Source organism: Alosa pseudoharengus, unplaced genomic scaffold (genome assembly GCF_046254945.1).
Source record: "Alosa pseudoharengus isolate Yale_2024_CS ecotype anadromous, Long Island Sound unplaced genomic scaffold, YU_APseudo_1.1 YU_APseudo_1.1_scf_13, whole genome shotgun sequence".
In the NCBI taxonomy this organism is placed as follows: domain Eukaryota; kingdom Metazoa; phylum Chordata; class Actinopteri; order Clupeiformes; family Clupeidae; genus Alosa; species Alosa pseudoharengus.
This window is the reverse complement of record NW_027468598.1, coordinates 3,116,280-3,137,284: the sequence shown is the minus strand read 5'-3', so window position 1 is coordinate 3,137,284 and position 21,005 is coordinate 3,116,280. Positions and strand designations below refer to the sequence as shown.

General features: G+C 39.6%; 1 protein-coding gene across 3 annotated transcripts in view; it reads right to left on the bottom strand.

Moving 5' to 3' along the window:
- Positions 1-1,420: 1,420 nt before the first annotated feature.
- pds5b (PDS5 cohesin associated factor B) overlaps positions 1,421-21,005 on the bottom strand; it is a 49,018-nt gene continuing 29,433 nt past the window's right edge. For all 3 annotated transcript variants that reach the window (XM_076281831.1, XM_076281832.1, XM_076281833.1), the window contains exons 31-34: positions 9,105-9,578; positions 3,698-3,796; positions 2,415-2,535; positions 1,421-2,323 (exon numbers count right to left, since the gene is read on the bottom strand). In XM_076281831.1, the coding sequence (XP_076137946.1) occupies positions 2,288-2,323; positions 2,415-2,535; positions 3,698-3,796; positions 9,105-9,578 (730 nt within the window). In that variant the 3' untranslated portion in view covers positions 1,421-2,287. The remainder of the gene's footprint in view (positions 2,324-2,414; positions 2,536-3,697; positions 3,797-9,104; positions 9,579-21,005) is intronic.

Genomic DNA, 21,005 nt, shown 5'->3' with positions numbered 1-21,005 from the left:
ATAATAAGGTGATAATAATGCTAATTAGCATAATAATAGTTTTTTTTTTGCATTTTTATATTTTTCATAGCCTTTACTTTTTATTTATTGCCCACAGGAGATTTCTGAGATGCACAGATGTGAACAATATTCATTTATTTTACATGGTATAATGATGCCCGTCTGAAGAAAGTGCCCAAAATCGCCATTTTGTTTATGCTAATTAGATGGTCAAAAACTCAAAATTCTGCTTGGGAACAGGGCTAGTTGGATTCAGCACATGTTAATTATGATAAAAAGTCCTGTTCCCAACTTTTACTAAGAAATGCCTCTAGACCCATATACAAGGACTTTTTCTTGAAATAGCACTTGTCTAGCACTGTAATAAGAAGCCTAGGAAGAACAGTACAGTGCATTTTCATGCACTGTAAATATGGAATCATTACACAAAGGTCTCTATTCTTGCATTTACTTTGTTGGTTCAATGGTTGTGTATAAGATAGACTTTATACTGTACATCTGCACAACTAATATTGGATAGAACAACATGAATATTCAATTTCTATGGATTCTTGTGAATATTTCAGTACCCAATATGTTGCATCTACTTATTGTACTGCAGCTACACTGCAGCCAGAGGTCAGGGTAGCACCAAAAGCGGAGGAGGGCATTTTTGATTAAATTTAATTAAGACATAGTATGATTAATCTGACAATGTAAAGCACTATACAGCACTTAAATTTGCCCTGATAATTACACTTGTGTTTATATTTTGAAAATGTAACTTTTTCTGCAACACCATTAATCAGTCCTGTAAAATATTTCCTGTGATAACGGTAATGTTTCTGTGAGATGCTCTTTACAAAAATGTCTAGGGATAATAGATCAGTATTATTTGTAAGGAGCATCTAGTAAAATAAATATTTAACATGATTGATCAATGCTTTCCTATTTTGCAACATGTATATGGTCCAAAACAGAATCTTACTTGCCAAAATAACATTATTGCAAATGTTCAATCCATGTCAAAAACTAAACACGTTTCAAAAGAAAAAAAAATCATTAACTACCTAACTTTTTATAATATAATTCTTAACCATCATTTCAGTGAAACAGCCTGTGATTTGTTTTCTCTAAAAACCCGATGGAACACACCTTTACTGGTAATGGCAGGCCCCAGTCATTTAAATAAAGCAGGTCCTAACAAAGCATATGGGAAAAAGCAAATAATAAACGTAATTTTGTTGGGAAATGTACCGCTGATTCTTTGGCAGAGTAAAAACTTAAATTGTATTCTACCAAGCTTATAGAAATCAGACTCCGTTTGAAAATCAATTGGTATAAACTGCTATGAGGACAAGAATGAAATTGCAATACTAAAGCCTAAATTAAATTGCAATACTTGCATAACATGTATAATATGCTAAAAATCACACTAAGATCCATCCATTTTCTTTTATTAAAAACCCCAATAATAAAGTAATCACTAGTGGTCACACAATACAAGAATAAAACAGCGAAGGGTATTTGACTTAAGACTAACATTGACATCAGAGAATCTATGCACCAACCAACCAATGTAGTTTTATAGAATATTTATTATTTCAGTAGACTGAAAAAACAATTGGGGCAATTAATCAGCATTTTATTTAAACACAGCCAATAGTAAAACAAATGCTTTTCCACATATGATGCCTTCAACCTTCCTCAAACTGTGATAAAATCAATACTGCAATGTCACTTGATTTTATCTTAAAACTTTTCTCTTTCTTTTTTTAAGGGCGGAGGCACATTTGCACATGCATAATAATATGCACACAAGAGTACACAAATGAAAGGTAAAAAGAATAGGACAACATGACAGACAAATAAAAAAGAACTACAAAATGGCTTCACAGTACAGAATGACACAGAAGAAACACTTAACAGATACAGTCCTGCTAAAAGTCAATTTACTCAGACATCAGCTGGTGCAATATTTTAAAACTGAAGGAGAAAAGCTATACATTTGCCTCCCTAACCTTGTGGGGTGGAAGAGATGAAAACAGACTATTTACATTTCTTTTTAACTGGTTAAGTTTCAACAATGCAGTCGGCATACATGACATTTAAAAATGAACCACAAGTCATGGAGAGCATGTATCAGCGTGTGTCTGTGTGCATCTTTGCATGTGGCAAAAGCATACAACGAATAAGACTGCAAAATACAGCTGAAGCAGATGCATGGCTCCATTAAGTCCAAAGTCCACAGAAACATGAATGTGTCCCTCCCTCTGTCAGACCCACTTGCTGTAGCTGCTCTTGGACCTCATCTGCGTTCTCTCCGGGGGTTTTTCCGTCTGACCTGGAATAACAAAGATGGGGGCTGCTGTCAGTCTCCTTTAGGTAAACATGAGATTTGAAAAAAACATCAGTCTACAACTCAGTAGTTTTACTTTAGGGGAGCTGTGCTGGTTCTCCTCCTCTTGCTCCTCCTCCTCCACATTCTCCTGTGACGTCTCCATGTCCTCGTCTGATTCGTTATCTTGGCTTACTGTACCTCTGGAGCGACCCCCACTGTCAATCAGCGAATCAAACATTTACAAAACACAAAAAGTAAATTCATTCAAAAAAGGAAGGATAGCTCAAGGGTAGGGATGTAACGATTGCGAATCGGCTAAAAATCGATGCAAATGTATGACTATTACAACCGCATTGCGATGCCATTTTAAAACGGAATAGGGCGTAATCTGCTTTTGATTTCACTTGTTTGACATCAGACATCAGTAGGCTACGCCTACAGTTGTTAGTTGGTTGTTGTGAAAAGGCAGCCTCTCCTTTCCACCAACACGCCTGACACCTCCTGCAACATTTGAACTGAAGATTCTCCTCCAGTTCCATTCCCAGAGTTCCCACAGAAATCCGAATTGTATCTGATCAGATTTCCAGCTAAGCATTTTAGCCTTCCCTTCAGTGGTTGGAGACAGTGGTTCTCAAACTGTGGCATAGCACACACTGGTGTTCTTGGGTAAAAGCTCGGTAATGTCCCTAGTATGAGAAAATGAAATTTCATGACTTCAAAAACTTTCAATTAATTAATGCAATGGTTTCTCTAGGCCTGGAAAATGGGATTTTACAATTCCATGACTTTTCCAGGTTTTCCATGACTATGGGAACCCAGCATTTTGTTAATCCATAGGCTACATTTTGCACCCATACACAAACATTACAATAATAGCTTTCACTTCCTGATTGGTGGTCCAGCAACAGTTTGTTCCCCAAGGAACATGAGCCCAATGGAATTGGGTGCTTTATTCCCTGATTGGGACAGGGGAAAGTGAAAGATTGGTATGAGGAGTTATTGTCACCATAGTGAAACTATTGGTCATACTGCAGTGCTATTATTATTAGTATTATTATATATAATTATGTTTATATAATAACATAATTATCATTAATGGTGACATGTATACTAATTGACGTTTCAATGTATGTTTGTGATAGATGGGTGATGCAATTGTGTGCCGACCAATTGTAGATAGAAATTTACCCCATCATATTACATATTTAGATAATTGGTGTTGACCTACACAGGTAGCACAACCAACATGTTGCAGCATGTCATAGTTTGTCTGCAGGTAATTCTGTTAATTTAAAATGAATCGTACCGAATCGTGAAATGAGTATCGTTACATCCCTACTCAAGGGTATGGGTCAAGGGGAGTTTCTCTAGACATACACAGGTTTCCTGGAAGCTTGTTGGTTTTTGGGCGGCCGTCCTCGTCTCTTCTGAGGAGTAGACTCGACCGACTCTTCTGTGGTGTCAGAAGCTTCAGCTCTAAGACAAACATCAAAGGGTGAGCTCATGCAAAGTGACCTCTAATGCAGATGGTTGAGTATGGAGTATTACTTACACAGAACATTTACCCACAAACATTGCATCACCACATAGGGCTTACACCATGTGTTAATTCAACCGTCTCATTGAGAAGATTACCAATACCATCCTCTACCAGACCTGATTATTTTACATTATACAGTGTTAACCAACAAAACAAACAAATCTCTTGTGGATTATTTTAAATCTTGTGAATTATTTTAATAGTTGATCATGGAAAACACTCATTGGTCAATTCAGTGTCAAATCAGACTGAATCTAAGACTATGGTTGTCAAACCGTCTCAGATTTAGGGAGTCACGAATATGAATTTTTGAACAGTTGATTTAATTATAGAATATTCAATAGCTAATGCAATTATCGCTTGTCTCCAAAAATAATAAATAAATAAATAAATGTTCCAACAGAAGAATGCATTGTAGGGCTTTGACTCCGAACTTCGTTATTCAAATATAATTCGATTATTTTAAAAATTAAAGATATTCGAACAAATTTTAGGGATCTCTTAATATTCGAACCTGTAGCCTATGGAGATAATTTTTTGTAAATGTATTTGGTTGTAAACGTTGTTTTCAATTCAGATTCCGAGGTTTTTTCCACGCCTGGTGAAGTAAAATCGCGAGCTCATTAGCAAGGCTATTAGTGGTCATCTGGGCTCCTTCTGTAGGTGACGTTAGCATCCTGGCTGGTTCGCGCTTAGTGAGCTTCCACATAGACACTTTTACTTTAAACTTAACCTTCCTCTGATTTTAATCACCTCAGTTATCAATCAAAGCAAACAGGGAAAATAAATGGCAACACAATCATGAAAAACACTCAAATAAATAAATGTGCAGATAAGTCTGAATGAAAAGCAGCACTGGTTGAAGCCTGGAAATATCGTAAACAAAGTAACGTTAGCTTAATTTGCTAGTTTATCATAGTCTACTCGTTAGACTGTTCAGTTTCCCCACGTGTGTTTAAGTTTCAAATGAATACTTTTTCTGCTTGGGACAGGCCCGTTTGAGTCTTGGAAAATACTTTTCCATTTGCATCGGGATTGAGATGATTAGAACTTAGCAGTCAATTTGAATGCAACAGTTTTGAACAAATTCGTGCAGCGTGCTAATGATGCTAGCCGGATTTAATAGCAATTTAGCCAGTCTTGCACGATTAATGTTTGGATTACATGTGCATGCTGAGGAGGGATGCGCCGAGAGAGAGAGAGAGAGAGAGAGTGCACGGGGCAAGGATAGTCTGTGTTGAGGTAGGCCTACTTCTATCGCCTACTCTGGTAGAGTTTGACATAATACAATGCAAGATATATTTAGCCTATTTATTTATGGACAACGTAAGGCAGGAGGTGTGTGTTGCTTTTAATTATGAATGTTCTATCGAACGTATTTTTAATGATATTGATTACATGTCTATTGCGATACATATCGCTATCGTTTTATCGCCCAGCCCTATGCTCAATAATAACAATTTTAACACACGCATAAATACTCAGCCTTTCGTGCACGTAGTCTATTGACATTGACTGATACACTGCCCTCTGGTGGACAGAACATATAAAACTTAAGTTTGATACCAATATTGGTCTTACTGAAGACATTTAATGGTTAAAATATTTTTAATACATATTTTTCAAATATATTCAAATTTTAATATTAATAAACAAACGAACTTCGAATATCAGGGTTTCCCACAGAACTTTGCAGTCAAGGCGGCCGCCTTGGCAAAACAAGCCTGCCGCCTTAACTACGTCGTCAAAAAAAAGAAAACGTGTTACTTTGTCCTGTTTTCTCCCTTTCATTCCAAACCGTGACCAACGCCAATCTCCCTTCTCCGCAGAACGCTTTAAAAAATAAGAAACGTGTCATGAATCGAAAAATAATCAGATTTTATAATATACATATTTGATATGCCTGCAAATCAGAGCTAGTGAGCGGAGCTGAGCGGTGCAAATATCTCACTTCTCGTTTTCAAGAATCAGTCAAATCGCGAACAGCCACAGCTCTGTTTAATTGTCAGGTGTGATGAAATGCGTTCATATTTCACTTTTTATGTCATAAACGTTGCAGGCCTATGGAAAGGTTTAGTGGTAGGGTTGTCCAATGATCAAGTTGTTGCTTCAATTTGTGTTTTAATTGATGCAACGCACCGATGCTGGGTTCATCCGTTTGGCGCAAGTTTAAAATATTTAGCCGACTGCGTGATTTGTCATTTTCGTTCTTTTGGCAATTAATCCCGACTGATCCCTTTAGTTAACGTTGCCAAGCTTGTTTGTTGTTGCAGTATCAGTGTTGGAGTCTTTTAAAATAAATGTTCTGAGTGAAATATATTGCCGTTGCTCTTAGTTCTTTGGTACTGGGGAGCTAAATTGACCTGAAGCGAATTTGGCTGGAGAAGCGGCCGAGTAAACAGCCACCTGCTCTCAGCACAGTGTCGACTTGCGCGTCTAATCGGACGCGCAAGACTGACAATAGACGGGCCTAGGCCCGTCCAGGCCCACCCGTGCCTACGCGTATGCTTTCTAAATTATTTAGCTAACTCCATCCCCATCAACGAACTTAGGCTATATGGCCAATATCTTTGAAATTTAACGGTCTTGGTTTTATTAGTTGGCATGCCTCAGACTTGTTGTGTGAGCGGTATGGGAGTGGAACAGAGCGGCCACTCCGGCCTCTAAATTAAAAAGCGCTCCGCGCTCAAATTCCATCCATATTACACAAAACTATAAAATGATCTAAACTTCATTCACTCTCGGTGTATAGATACAGCCTGCATGAAGATAAGCATTAATAGTCCAATAGTAAAACAGTGCAATTACCAAAGGGCCCTTGAAATTATCTTTTTAAAGCCAAGGAGGATGGCTTGTAACAATGCTAGTTGTCAGCTCTGCCATTAGTAGTGACTGATCACATTTGCACATTGTTGTTGTTTTGCACTTCTTTTGCACTTGTTCTATAGTTTGTAATAGTCTTTGTTAAAATTGCACAAATTACACAAATATTTTGAAATATTTGTATACTGTTGTATAGTTTGTTTGGTGTTGTTACTTTGTTCTCTGTTAACTGTTATTTTGAGAAGCTGGTTATTAATTTATAATGTAGTGTTTAATAAATAATTGTTAAATATACAGAGTCTGTAGTGTATCGCACAAACAAGACGCCAACACCCACCACCCACACCGACGGCAACCGATACAAGAACCCCCCCCCCCCGCTCGGATGGCAACCGATACCAGACCCCCCCCCCCCCCGGGACCTACAACCTACCACCTTGACTAACACATTTCCTGCGGGAAACTCTTAATGGAGGAAAAGGCAAAGCCCTAATGCATTGTCTCTTGCGACTGTTCAAAGTGCGTGGCATAGGCTACAGGATGATACAGAATCAACCGAGTAAAGTTACTTTGTCATTATTAGCATTTGTAATTATATGAAACATTAAACATTTGGCCCACTGGCCAATTTTCAAAACCCAATGTGGCCCTTGAGCCAAAAAGTTAACCCATCCCTGCTGTAGTGTGTGGCGCAACAGTTCCATGGGGTAATCTCTTCTACCACCTCAAAACAAAACATGTCACTGAACACCAGCATTGCCAAGCTTTTTCTTTGTTAAAGTCTCTGCAGCTAGTGTACTTGAATTTGAGTTATCTGCAACATTGTGTCATGTACCCTGGCACTACAGACATTAATGACACATTGTTGAGTTAAATTAAACATTATTAAACTGAGAAATTTTACAAATACAGAAATGAATACTGATTTCTGTGTTAGAAGATTTCTGTGCAAAACCAAAGTCCTTATAGACCAGGGGTGGGCAACTAATTTCCCCAAGGGGCCACATGACAAACTGGGACTGTTGAGGAGGGCCGGACCCAAAATACCGAACTCAAGTCTGAACTCAATTCTGTTCAATTCTATTCTGTTCTTGTATAACATTAAGTAAATCATATGGTTTTGTTTACTAGTCGTAAGAACAGATGAAAATGTGAGGGAGACAAAGGAAAAACAGCAATATTTAGTCTATGTCCAGTATTTAATCCTCATTCTCGAAAATTACACTTTTTTCATTACATTTTTTTCAGTTTTCAAAGACTGATATAAAAAAGTACTACAATATCTATATAATTAGGCTAGGTCATGAAAATGTGAAGGAGTCAGTACAACCGATAGGCCTGTGAAACCATTGCATCAACACAACAATATTTCATCATTACCATCATTAAATTAACTCTATGCAGAATTAGACTACGAAAATGTTATTTAGTTAATCAACATGCACAAAGAAAACTATTTTAAAAATGTAGGCTATGTTTTTGCTTTAACTTTATGCACATAACTGTGATTGGTCAACTCGCTCTGTGTGTTGAGCCGGCTGCTTCAAGCAACCTGTGGGTAGTAGCATCATACTAGTTCGCTAACATAAGCTTTGCAAATAAACTCAGCACATCAGTGAGAGTGTTTACGTCGTATGCATCCACGCACAAATGTATGGGCGTACAAATAGCAGTCGCTTTCAAAATAAAAACAACGATATTGATTTGCATGCATTATCTCTATGCTAGGCTCTTGACTATTGTTCTTTCACGGACCTTACGCGGGCCGGTCAGGGAAAGCCCACGGGCCGGATGTGGCCCGCGGGCCGTATGTTGCCCATGTATGTTATAGACCCTTTCAACAATAAAAACAAAAACAATGCTTGAACGTTCTATTTGGGTCCCAATCTACTTCCTCTGCATTAAGATAACATATGGAATGTTAAAAAGGAAGTCTTGTGTGGCCAACTATTATGCTGATAATGGAACTCTCTTGAAAGGGTCTTAGGCAAGACCCCCCCACTTGGCAGCCATCTTGGTAATGCATTTCAGTTATTTTGGGAAGCTATTTTCCTATTCAAATGACCTAATATTGACAAAGTACATCAGGCGAAATCTGTGTTTAAATAATAGTGTCTGCTAAATAAGTAAATGTAAATATAAAAAAGACAAAATTGTGGTTGGTTACTTACATTTAAGGAAGGGGCGGGATGTGTGCAGACAACTGCTGATATAGCTGACATATGTAAGTCACTTTGGTCAAGAAGTGTCTGCTAAATGTAATGTAATGTAAACTGCCATATTTGTGTTATGCACCAACCCCAAACATTTCTATGGTGGATTCTTTGAGTGCTGTCTCTCCTCATAAGAAAGTTTTTGTTTAAACAGAACCCCGTTTTAGAAGTGACATGATTACAGAACAAGTGTGTTTTAGTGACCAACCTTGTTACGGTTCGGCGGCCTCCTCTGCCTCGTCCTACTTTAGGCTTCACCTCCATGTTCTCACTGCCTGCGTCTTCATCCTCCTCCTCCTCCTCTTCCTGCTCCTCCTCTGCTTCCTCCTCAGGGGGTGGGGCAGATTTCTTGCGCCCCTTCCGATTCTTGGTGGGAGCCTCCTCTTTGGGGATGGTGGATTTGGGTGGCCGTCCCCTGCGCCCTCTCTTGGGTGGGCTGTTCTGCTCATCCTCCATCTCCATGGTAGTGTCGGCAAGGCTGCTGTCCTCTGCCCAGGCCTCATCTGGTTCCTCACTGACAGTAGGGGCCTTCTTACGGCCTCGCTTAGGCTTGGAATCTTGAACTTTGTCGTCTGGAGTGGTGGCAATCCCACGCTTACGCCCTCTGGGTTTTTCACTTTCAGCCAGACTCTTCATGGTAATGTCCTCATTCTCACTGTGATCTACATCTGTGGTGTCCAATCTGGCAACATTTTACATGGCAAGATCATTGTTAGTTTATCTCATTTTTCACTTACAAAAATGTGTACACCATTCATCATGATGATTATAAAAGAATGACGACATTTGTGCATCATGATGACTGTAAAAAACATCTTTCACTAGAATTACAAGAGGTCCTGTCGTGTAGGATAATTTGTCCATTGAGTCTTACTTAGCATTAAACTAGACATACCACAAAGCTGTAGGTAATAAATTACTCAGGATACCATCAGAGCTCCTCAAAGCAGATCAAATGGTCATCTGTAAGTTCTGAATTATGTTCAGGATCATTCTTAATTGGCTGCCATCAATTATTTTGTTGTGGCAATGCTATGAACACATCCGTAAGTCACATCACTCAGTAGCACAAGCAGGTAGGATAAAACAACTGAAGTGGCCTCATACATTTTTTTAAATACGTACCAAAAAAAAAAAAACTATAAAATATGGTCCAGATAATATGGTAGTCTATGAATAGACCGTTTGTTTTTTATTTTATTGTTTACCATCTCATCCAGTAGCAGGTGCTCTAAACGTATTGTAGCGTAGGCCCATGACCAAATCCAACCAATAATGGCCAATATCCACCCTGTTTCGAAAATGGAAGGTAAAACGCACAGAACTCTGGAGATACTCTGGAAATATTTTGGATTCTACACCGTAGATGGTAAAGTAACTGTTAAAGATAGGGTAGTTTGCCGACTTTGCAAAAAACAGTTTACTTAGTTAACTTCAACATCCAATCTTTGTGCTCACCTGTCGAGTTAACATCCAAATGAGTTGAAAATGTATTAAATATGGTTATGTAAATGCAAGTTCTACACACTTTCAGTCACAAAAAATGGCCTGCACTATGCCTAAAATACGCGTGCATAGTCCATTGTTTGTCTCCTAAATATTCTTCACCCATTATCCAGACATGCATGAAAACATTTATAGTTAAGAACAAAATTATTTATACCCCTAGCAAATATTGATGCAATGTTGATTTTCTCTTGACCAATATGTTTGTTCTGACTGAAAATGACACTGCCACATGCCAAAAGGTTGTAAGACAATGTGGTAAAAACATGGAATCAAAAAAATTATCATTTTTATATTTTTTAACATTTTTATGAAAAATGGCATGTCCAAAATTATTCATACCCTTTTTTACAGGGGGGGGGCGGGACGACAGAGTGACTACTGCGTAGCATGCAAGAATACCCCTAAGAAAAGTTTGAGAACCTGTGGCCTAAAACAATATGATTGCATGCAGGTTGCATATTAGATCTGAAGTGAGATGGGTCGCGATGGTCTGTCATTTTTAAAAAGTGGGTCCCCAGAAAAAAGTTTGGGAAACACTGGTCTAGCCAGTTACATTAGTTGAGTTTCCCAAGAGAAAGTCTAAAGCTGAAGTACCTTTCAAACCTATGCTGTAAATCTAAGCAGACCAAGAGGACATATCAGCTATTATCTTTGATGTTTAAAGGAGATTTTTCGGTGTGATTTTGACCTAAAGTGTTTTGAAACATGATACCGAGTGTGAACGTATGTCTCATAGCCCATCTCGGCTTGTCCCCTGCACTCCGAAATCTGGCGCTAGTTAGCCGATGCTACCAACAATGGTGGTGCCTCGGCATCGGCATAGCCATGCAAATAAATCACTGTTTTACACCATTTACGAGGCTCAATGTATCTCTACACTTCATTGGTAGACTTCCGAGGGCCCTGACATTTAAAACGAGACATTGAGAACTTTGAAAAAGCACTGGTACTTTACTTACAAGACTATTTATACAGGCAGTATCTTCTCGAAGTTTAGCGTTTGCAAAAAAGATTCCAAAAATAATTCCGTGGAAATGCATGGATGCCAGTTGCTGCTACTGGAAGAAACTGTAATCCATGCATTTCCACAGAATTATTTTTGGAATCTGATCCCTTATCATACCTGTTCATTCTTACTTGTCGCTCGACTTATCGTGACTAAATTCAAGATGGCTGCAAACGCTAAACTTCGTGAAGATACTGTCTGTATAAATCGTCTTGTAAGTAAACTACCAGTGCTTTTTCAAAGTTCTCAATGTCTCGTTTTAAATGTCAGGGCCCTCGGAAGTCTACCAATGAAGTGTGGAGGTACATTGAGCCTCATAAATGGTGTAAAACAGTGATTTATTTGCATGGCTATGCCGATGCCGAGGCACCACCATTGACCGCCTTGTTGGTAGCATCGGCTAACTAGCGCCAGATTTCGGAGTGCAGGGGACAAGCCGAGATGGGCTATGAGACATACGTTCACACTCGGTATCATGTTTCAAAACACTTCTGTGTTTTGAAACTTCAGCCGTCAAAATCACACCGGAATTCTCCTTTAAGAGCTAACATTAAAGGTTACAGAATAGAAACAAATGCGTTAGCTTATGGCTAATATATATGAGAAATTCCATAGAGATGCTGACTGTTAGCATATTCAATAAAAGATACTTTATTGATCCCCTAGGGTAGGGCTATTGAATTAGTTTGTAATGGGGGCCAGTTCATGAAAAGCATCACAACTGAGGGGCCGGAGAAATGCGGCTTGAAATATGAGTAATCACATTACAGCTGTAGATACAATGAAGTACAACAGCAGCAATATGGGTGTTCAAATGTTGTATTTTGTACATGCATAACAACATCTTTAACTGGTATAATATACACTGCTCAAAATAAATAAGGGAACACTTTTTCATAGGAGTATAGCATCAAGTCTATCAAACTGGTAAGCTATTGGTCTGGCCAGTTACGTAACAGAGGAGGTTGTGAATCAGTTTCACCTGCTTTGGGGCCAATCTCAATTCTCTATTTTACCCCTTCCCCCTTAGTTTTGCACGTGCACGTGAGACGAAGGGCTATCTCAATTCTCATTTCGATCGAGGGGTAGGGATAAGGGCAAGGGGTAGATACCCCTTAAAACCAAGCAAGATCGGGAGCTTACTTGAAACCGAGGGGTAAGAGAAATACCCAACATACCCCGCTCACACCGGAAAAACAAGCACACCGATAGATTCATTGACATGAAATGTTGGCAATAAGGATTATAAAATTAAAATGGTAACTGTTTTATGTTACATTCAATCTTGTGACCATTGAAGGTCCTGTTCTTCATGAGGAAGTTTTCAAAAATCGCTGATCTGTGAATGTTAACAGCACATCATTATTTGCGGGATTGTCTCACATTTTACATATTTCCATGTCTGATATACCCCGCAAATTGGCAGCATACCATGTCAGAAATGTAAAGTCCAACAGCAGCTAAATTCGCTGAACTTTTTTACCGCTCGTCTGATATGAATGCTGCATAGGCCTACTGCTGCCGACTCCTCGCATAGGCCAAGGCTATTACAGCTATCGATTGCTTCTGATGTCAAGTAACGACCATTTGGATATTATTGTAAAATATCGAAGGCGTTGTGGGATGTTTACATAGCGAACTACATGTTTATTTTGTCCGCCATCCCTGTTTCATTCACCTGGACGAGGAGATAGGCTACGAACGAACATAGGCACGTTCTGCTGTTGTTGAAATGAATAAACCGGTTTTATTCCGAGCTGAAAATGCAATAGCCTATTTAACAGAAGACAGGTAGCTAGTGACAAAATAGCTTTCAGTGTGGTACAATCTCTGTAAATTACGTTAATTCAAGTGTTTAAATCATCCCACTCTCCCTTATGGTTGGCTAGTGGTATCTCATTTCCAAGGGGAATATTTTTCACCCCTATGTCTTGCCACTCGGTTTCGAGGGACAAGGGCTAGGGGTAAGATGAAGGGATAGGGGAAGGGGTAAAACAGAGAATTGAGATTGGCCCTTGGTGTCATCAAAGTTAACAACAGGTGCACTAGAGGGGCAATGATGAAACGACCCCCAAAACAGGAATGGTTTTACAGGTGGTGGCAACTGATAATTTTTCCATCTTTATCCTTCTTGAGTGATTTTTCACAAGTTTTGCATTTGGGTAGGGTCAGTGTCACTACTGGTAGCATAAGCCAGTACCTGGAGCCTACAAAGGTTGCACAGGTAGTCCAACTCCTCCAGAATGGCACACCAATACGTTCCATTGCCAAGACTTCTGTGTCTCCCAGCGCAGTCTCAAAAGGAGATTCCTGGAGACAGGCAGTTGCTCTAAGAGAGCTGGGCAGTGTGGTAGAAGATCCTGTACCCAGCAGCAGGACCATAATCTGCTCCTTTGTGCAAGGAGGAACAGTAGGAGCCCTGCCAAAGCCCTACAAAATGACCTCCAGAAGGCCGTTGGTGTGAATATCTCTGACCACACTGTCAGAAACAGACTTCATGAGGGTGGCCTGAGGGCCCGATGGCCTCTAGAGGGACCTGTGCTCACTGCCCAGCACTGTGGATAGGGCTGCACGATTATGGCCAAAATGATAATCATGATTATTTTGATCAATATTGAGATCACGATTATTTATCACTAGGGGTGGGCGATATGGACAAAAAATAATATCTCGATATGTTTTGTGATTTTGACGATAACGATAATTAGTCGATATCCTTTAAAAATTGTTTTTGTTAAAGTCTGAGTTACTTTACAGCTCATTATTTATGAATAGCATCATTACAATAATAACCAATAACCTAACCTGTGACTTTTTTACCAAAACCAACGCATTGTCACTCTGACACATTTCCAATTCTGCCCCCACTTGTGTGTGTGACAATGACATGGTCTAGCCAGCTACATTAGAGAAGATGAACAGGGCTGACAGTTTCCCAAGAGAAAGTCTGAAGCTGAAGTTCCTTTCAAACCTTTACATAGGATTCACTGTAGCCTAAAACTAAGAGCAGACCAACAGAGTAGCCTACATCTCAGCTATTTCCTTCTATGTTTTGTTTTAGAGCAATCACGTAGGCTAGCATTCCAAGTTACAGAATATAAACTAATGCGTTAGCTTATGGCTGATGTACATGAGAAATCCCATAGAGATGCTAACGGTTAGCATAATCGGTAAACGTAGATATTTAGAGCGAACTTCAGTCCATTTACAAAAGAGTTACATGAGAATAGTTATTTGTTTACAACTGACTATTAAAATACTCAAAGGCTAATGTTTTCTCTCCATATAATACCGTGTAGGAAAAAACGTGACTGGCTCATCAATGCTACTTGAACAGAAGTAGCGCATAAAATCCAAAGTAGGCTACTCTCGCTGCACAAAATAAACATTAGGCTGCGTGGGATGTTGTGACCCACTAGTGATCACGTGACACTTGCTCTGCTGCACTTCTCCCGCATAGCCTACCTCCTGGGAATGTATGAGTCTTCAGTGTGTGATTTCGAGTGTTTTTTCCCCATAAGTAATTTAAATACTCGATAATGTAAATTTGCACATCGTTAAAACAACAATCACAATATTATCGCAGACGATATATATCGCCCACCCCTATTTATCACGATTATTAATTAATTTTAGTGACAAAAATATTTTTTCCCTAAACATATTGGATTGGCTATCTGGCTCATCCAAATTCTTCCCTTCACATTTACTCCCCTAAATTACTGCAAATATAGACTTGACTGCGACTTTCAAACTTCCAAACAAATTTTTTGTGCATGCTACTTTGTTAATATTTGGGGAAACGTTAACGGCCCACCGGGAATCCTCCCAACGCTCCCCATTAGCCAGTTAAGCTCAGTTAAGCTAAGCTTCCTGAGTTTAATCGCTTAGTCCAGGGGTTTCCAAACTTTTTGACTCAAGGACCACATTGGGTTTTGAAAATTGGCCGGCGGGCCACACACCAATAATAATAATAATAATAATAATAATAATAACATTTTGTATTATTTAAATGACAACTTAATTTCTTAAGAAATACTGTTAATTTGATGCTGTTTAATTAATTTATAAATGGTGCACTGTCACTTTAAGACTCTTTGCTATGGCTAGTGCTGTGCCCTCTTACAGTTTATAATGGTCAGTAGTGGGAACTACTGTTGCCATCGCACTCTCTCCCTCTCGTGCACTCAAATACGTTCCCAAATGGAGTAGCATAACATAGATAGTATCTCCATAGCAGCAGATCTAACTATCTCGATGTAACAAGCTGTTTTTAATTTTACATTGTAAACGTTGTCTAAGAAGAGTGTAAAGCAGTTTGCAGTAGCCTAAAGTTGACCACAACGTCGTCTATCGCTGGAAAGAAATAGCGAGCAGCCTATGATAAACTAATAAATGCTCGGCGGGCCGGATTAAAGTGCGTGGCAGGCCGCAGTTTGGACACCCTTGGTTTAGTCATTCGTTGATATGTAAACCACTGACGTGTAGGCTACATTTTCAATATTGTTCACTAGTTTTGCGTAGGCTGTCTTGAAACGCATATGCATTGTAGGTTACATGTAGCTTATAAAATACATGAATAAATTCACGGATCCCGTCGTTAGCTCAACTCTTATTATAGGCTATATCGGAGGAAGCAAACAAGGACTAAAAGTTAACGTGATAAAAAAGGCATGTGTGGTTTACGTCATGTGATGTGTTTCACGGTATGAGTTGAGAGCCCTGCTTTGCTTATGTTTTTGGTTAACTTCACTTGCCTGAAATACGAAATATTTTTGAACAACGGATGATCCGTTTCGGGGGACAAGCTCTTGGCCTTCTGCTGCGCCACACATAACACACATTTGATTTTTGATCCTCGTTTTTTTGTATAATCTAACTAGCCTACTAATAGTTAACATAATGCTATTAGTCCACAGTGCATCCAAACTGAGCAATGCATCAGGCTGAGCAGTGCAGGGAACAGCTGTCATTGGTAGGCTGCATGCAGGCACATGGTCAGACAAGTTTAAGGAGCGCTTGATTTGTTTTGTAGCGGAGCGTTCTATGGGTTGCCAGGTAGGTTCTATGGATAGAGCACGCATTTTTAATATCGCTCGATCACGCAAATTTGATCGTGGGAAGCCAAAATCGTAATCGTGATTAAAATTCGATTAATTGTGCAGCCCTAACTGTGGACCTCAATTGCCATTTGCCATAGAATACAAAATTAGCAGGTCCGCCATTGGCACCCTGTGCTTTTCACAGATGAGAGCAGGTTCACCCTGAGCACGTGACAGACGTGAAAGGGTCTGGACATGTTGGGGAGAACGTTATGCTGCCTGCAACATCATTCAGCATGACCGATTTGGTGGTGGGTCAGTGATGGGCTGGGGAGGCATACCCTTGGAGGGACGCACAGATCTCTATGGGCAAGACAATGGCACCCTCACTGCTCTTAGATATCGGGATAAATCTTCAGACACATTGTCTGACCCTGTACTGGTGCAGAGGCCCCTGGGTTCCCCCTGGTGCACAACAATGGCCTGCCACATGTGGCGAGAGTGTGCAGGCAGTTCCGGGAGGATGAAAGAATTGATACCATTCACTGTCCCCCACACTCCCCTGACTTAAATCCAGTAGAACTAGAGATGCACCGATATGGAATTTTAGGGCCGATAACGATAACCGATATTTATTGGTTTGTTGTGGCCGATACCGATACAATACCCGATAATATTACTCTTGAAAAAAAATTGTGAAAAGTGATTTGGGGAAAGCATTTAATAAGCATAATTTTATTGCAGTAATTTTACCTACCACCAAATGATGGACAGAACTCATAATAGTCCTCAATAGTACAGCAGTCAACAACATAAGAGTAGCCTAGCCCTACAGTATGTGTGGCTCCTTTAAGTGAACCTGACGTCAGTGAATTGCGAGTGAGTGGCTAGAGAGTTTGAATCATTTTCATTTAGGACTAAACGCTCATAAACGGCTCAGCTTGGAATAAGCTACAGTATAGCGACCAAATCAGAGTTTGTGAGGGAAACTTAGGTTTAGTTTCAACTGCGGGTAACTGAATAAAGCTGCAACTCCTCTTATGTCCGTCTACTCTGTGTGGAACAATTGCCATGGCAATGTATGATCAAAAAAGGGGTGTGGCAGGTGATGCCATTTTAAAGAAAATGCTCAAGGGTGCCGGAGTGCTCAAGGGTGCCCTTACCTATCAATTTATGCAAAAAAATTACATTAGTACCTTATGTTACACTTATGCCCAAATTCCACAAAGTTCTACCTGACTAATGGAATTAAATCTGTGATAAGATAACAGTAATGGAATCTGTGCTTTGCACAGTAACTGCTAGGTCCAAGATTTCCAGTGAGTACAAACAGGATTCAAACACTGTTCAGGTGAATTAAATGTGTAATCAGTCGCATATGTAGCTCTTCTGACGTATAGGCCTACTTGTTACATTTGACGTTCCCACCATTTAAATGAGATGACCGTAACCTCTAGATCAGTGGTCCCCAAACGTTTTCTTCCGAGGGCCAGCTTACTATGCCTGGCTCTAAGAGAGGGCCAGAGACTTGGAGTATATCAGTAACCATAAATAGCTTAGTGCTGTGAACAACAGCAGTCTACCTTAGTCGAATATTCCATTACATTTAATCTATAGGCTATTGCAATTTAATACCATTGTTAGCTGTGTTTATATTGCCATCATGCCATATCAGTGTAAAACGTAACTCAAATTAAATAATACTAATAAAAAGACTTTTGCATTCCCAAAAGTATATTTTATTAAAAATGGGTGAAGTCTGAAAAAATGTAAAGTTCTCAAACTATGAGAATTTTATGAAGCGCTGAAGTGGTCTGAAATGACCACCATTCTAACTTTCACTCACCTGAACTTGTGACCTCTTTGTAGGCCTATGAACATTTGAACGAGTGAATACAAAATAGAAATAATTATCCCAGAAAGTTCCAGAAATATGACTTGAATAGAAGTTAGTTAGTTATTAACAATTAATTGATAAACTTTTACAATACTTTGAGCACTGATGCAGTCAGCATAGGCCTCTTACATCGTTTGCAGGTAGGCCTACATTTCATTCCGTTTTTGATGGCAAACGCGAAACAGCGCCAAAATAACCACCAGTGGACAAAAAGAGTATGGGGGAAATTGCGGAGGTTATAGTTTGACGATGTCGTACTCCCGTGAGGGCCGGTTGCTATATACCACGGGGGGGCCACGTTTTGGGGGGCCACCCAAAATGAGGTGGCGGGCCGTATCCGGCCCGTGGGCCTTAGTTTGGGGACCACTGCTCTAGATTTTTTTTAGCACTGGGGGCAGTCCAGTCATAATAGCGTGGGGGTCCAGGGGTGTCTCCCCCGGGATTTTTTTTCTTTTCTGGTTGCTAATCACACTATTTTAACATGTTTTGAGAGGGACAGGGCCATCTTTTTTCTGACGCACGTCACGTTACCCCATGCATTATACCAAATGTCACTGCTTGAATAAATGAAAAACATAGCCTACTGAACATGGGCATAGTTCACGATGACAATGAAAACGTTTAGCCTACTTGAAAGGCAAAAGTTTTTACTCCATATAATACCGTGTAGGAAAAAACGTGTTTTACTCATCAATGCCACTTGAACTAAGTAGGCTAGATGCACAAAATAAACATTAGGCTACATCAGGCGTGTGTCTGATCAGGGGCCAGTTTCACAAAAATAGACTTTGACTAAAGCTTACACAGTGTTCCAAATTATTATACAAATTGGATTTAAGTGTCATAAACATTTATTTTTTTTGTTTTTCAATTAAACTCATGGAAAGTATTGTGTCTCAGGGCTCTATGGATCATTGAAATCAATCTCAGACACCTGTGATAATTAGTTTGCCAGGTGAGCCCAATCAAAGGAAAACTGCTTAAGAAGGATGTTCCACATTATTAAGCATGCAACAGGTTTCAAGCAATATGGGAAAGAAAAAGGATCTCTCTGCTGCTGAAAAGCGTGAAATTGTGCACTACCTTGGACAAGGTATGAAAACATTGGATGTTTCCCAAAAACGTATACAAATTCATAGGATTAAGAGAGCAACTGCTAAAATGCCATTGCAAAGCAGCAAACAGGTATTTGAAGCCGCTGGAGCCTTTGGAGTCCCGCAAACCTCAAGGTGTAGGATCCTCAAGAAGTTTGCGTAAACCTACTATTCGGCCACCCCTAAACAATGCTCACAAGCAGAAACGGTTGCAGTGGGCTCAGGAATACATGAAGACTTAGGGTCCAGCCCAATACCTCCCCAACCTCTAGATTTTTGTCCTAACCCTTGTTTTTGCGCGTGCACGTGTAGGGTGTCCCATTACTTTAGGGAGCATGGGGAAGTGCTATTTTCCCCATAAAATCAACCCTCAAAATATACCCAGGACCGATGCAGGTTTAAAACGAAGTCGGAGATGAAATTACCCAGGATACCGTGCAAGCTCAGCAAGCCGGCCAAATTTTTCATATATTTTCGCAAATAAGCATATTCAAATTTCGAAATATGTTGGAATATGTTACAGGGTTCCTACACATTTTCCATTTCAAAATTTCATACTTTTTCCATACTCAAATTTTCAAACTTCTCGGTAGATTTTTCTGACCATATTCTAGACATTGTCAACGGAGCGTTCTATTAGCATTTGAAGAGCTGTATAATAATGTTTATTATTAACTTGTTAGCCCTCAGAAAACACTGCATTGTTGGATACTTTTCGTTGGGGAAGAGCTGTGTTGGAAGGTGCACTCACATTTTTAGTTCTTTGTAGATACAGCATAGCCTACATGTTGGAGACTAGCACACTGCTGGCAGAGGCCTCACCGTAAACAGTATTATTTGTTTGCAATAACAGTTTATCAGATAATGCAGTATCCATGTCTTGGTAACTTTTACAAAATCAAAAAAGTCTACCAGTTTTTTAGCCGAAAATAGCAAAGCTACGCAAACATACCAGTGCACAATGGTATAGGGCACGTGCATTTGGTTTTAGTACCAGAGTCCCCTTGTGGGAGAGATTTTTTTCTGAGGACCCCCATTCAATTGTATCTTGATGAGGACTGACAGTTAAGCTACACAATACTTAGTTCCTACTCAATAGGAATGGTTCGTTATGACCTGAGTGAAGTGATTAGTACTATAGATGCAATAGTCTGGAAACACAAATATTTCTCCATACCCTTGTTTCTTTTTTCCATACTTATCCAGACCTGAAAATTACTAAAGTCAAATTCCATACTTTTCTAGGTTTTCCATACTGCGTAGGAACCCTGATGTTAGTTCGATACACATTCAATGGACTGTTGAGTTTTGAACACTAATGTTAGAAAATATCTCACGAAGCTATCTGACTATGTTCATGATATCTGCTGAGTGCTTTGAGAGAGTCTGCTCATCAAATAACATGAACACGAATATCTTTGCTGATTAACCAGACGTAGATAAACCAGCACAGCCCACACAACAATGACCGCTGGAACCGGCATGTTCCTGAATGAAAATAGTAGCAGGCTACTACAGGTAGACACGTCGGCGCTGCGTGTGACGTAGGTGAGCACGTCCG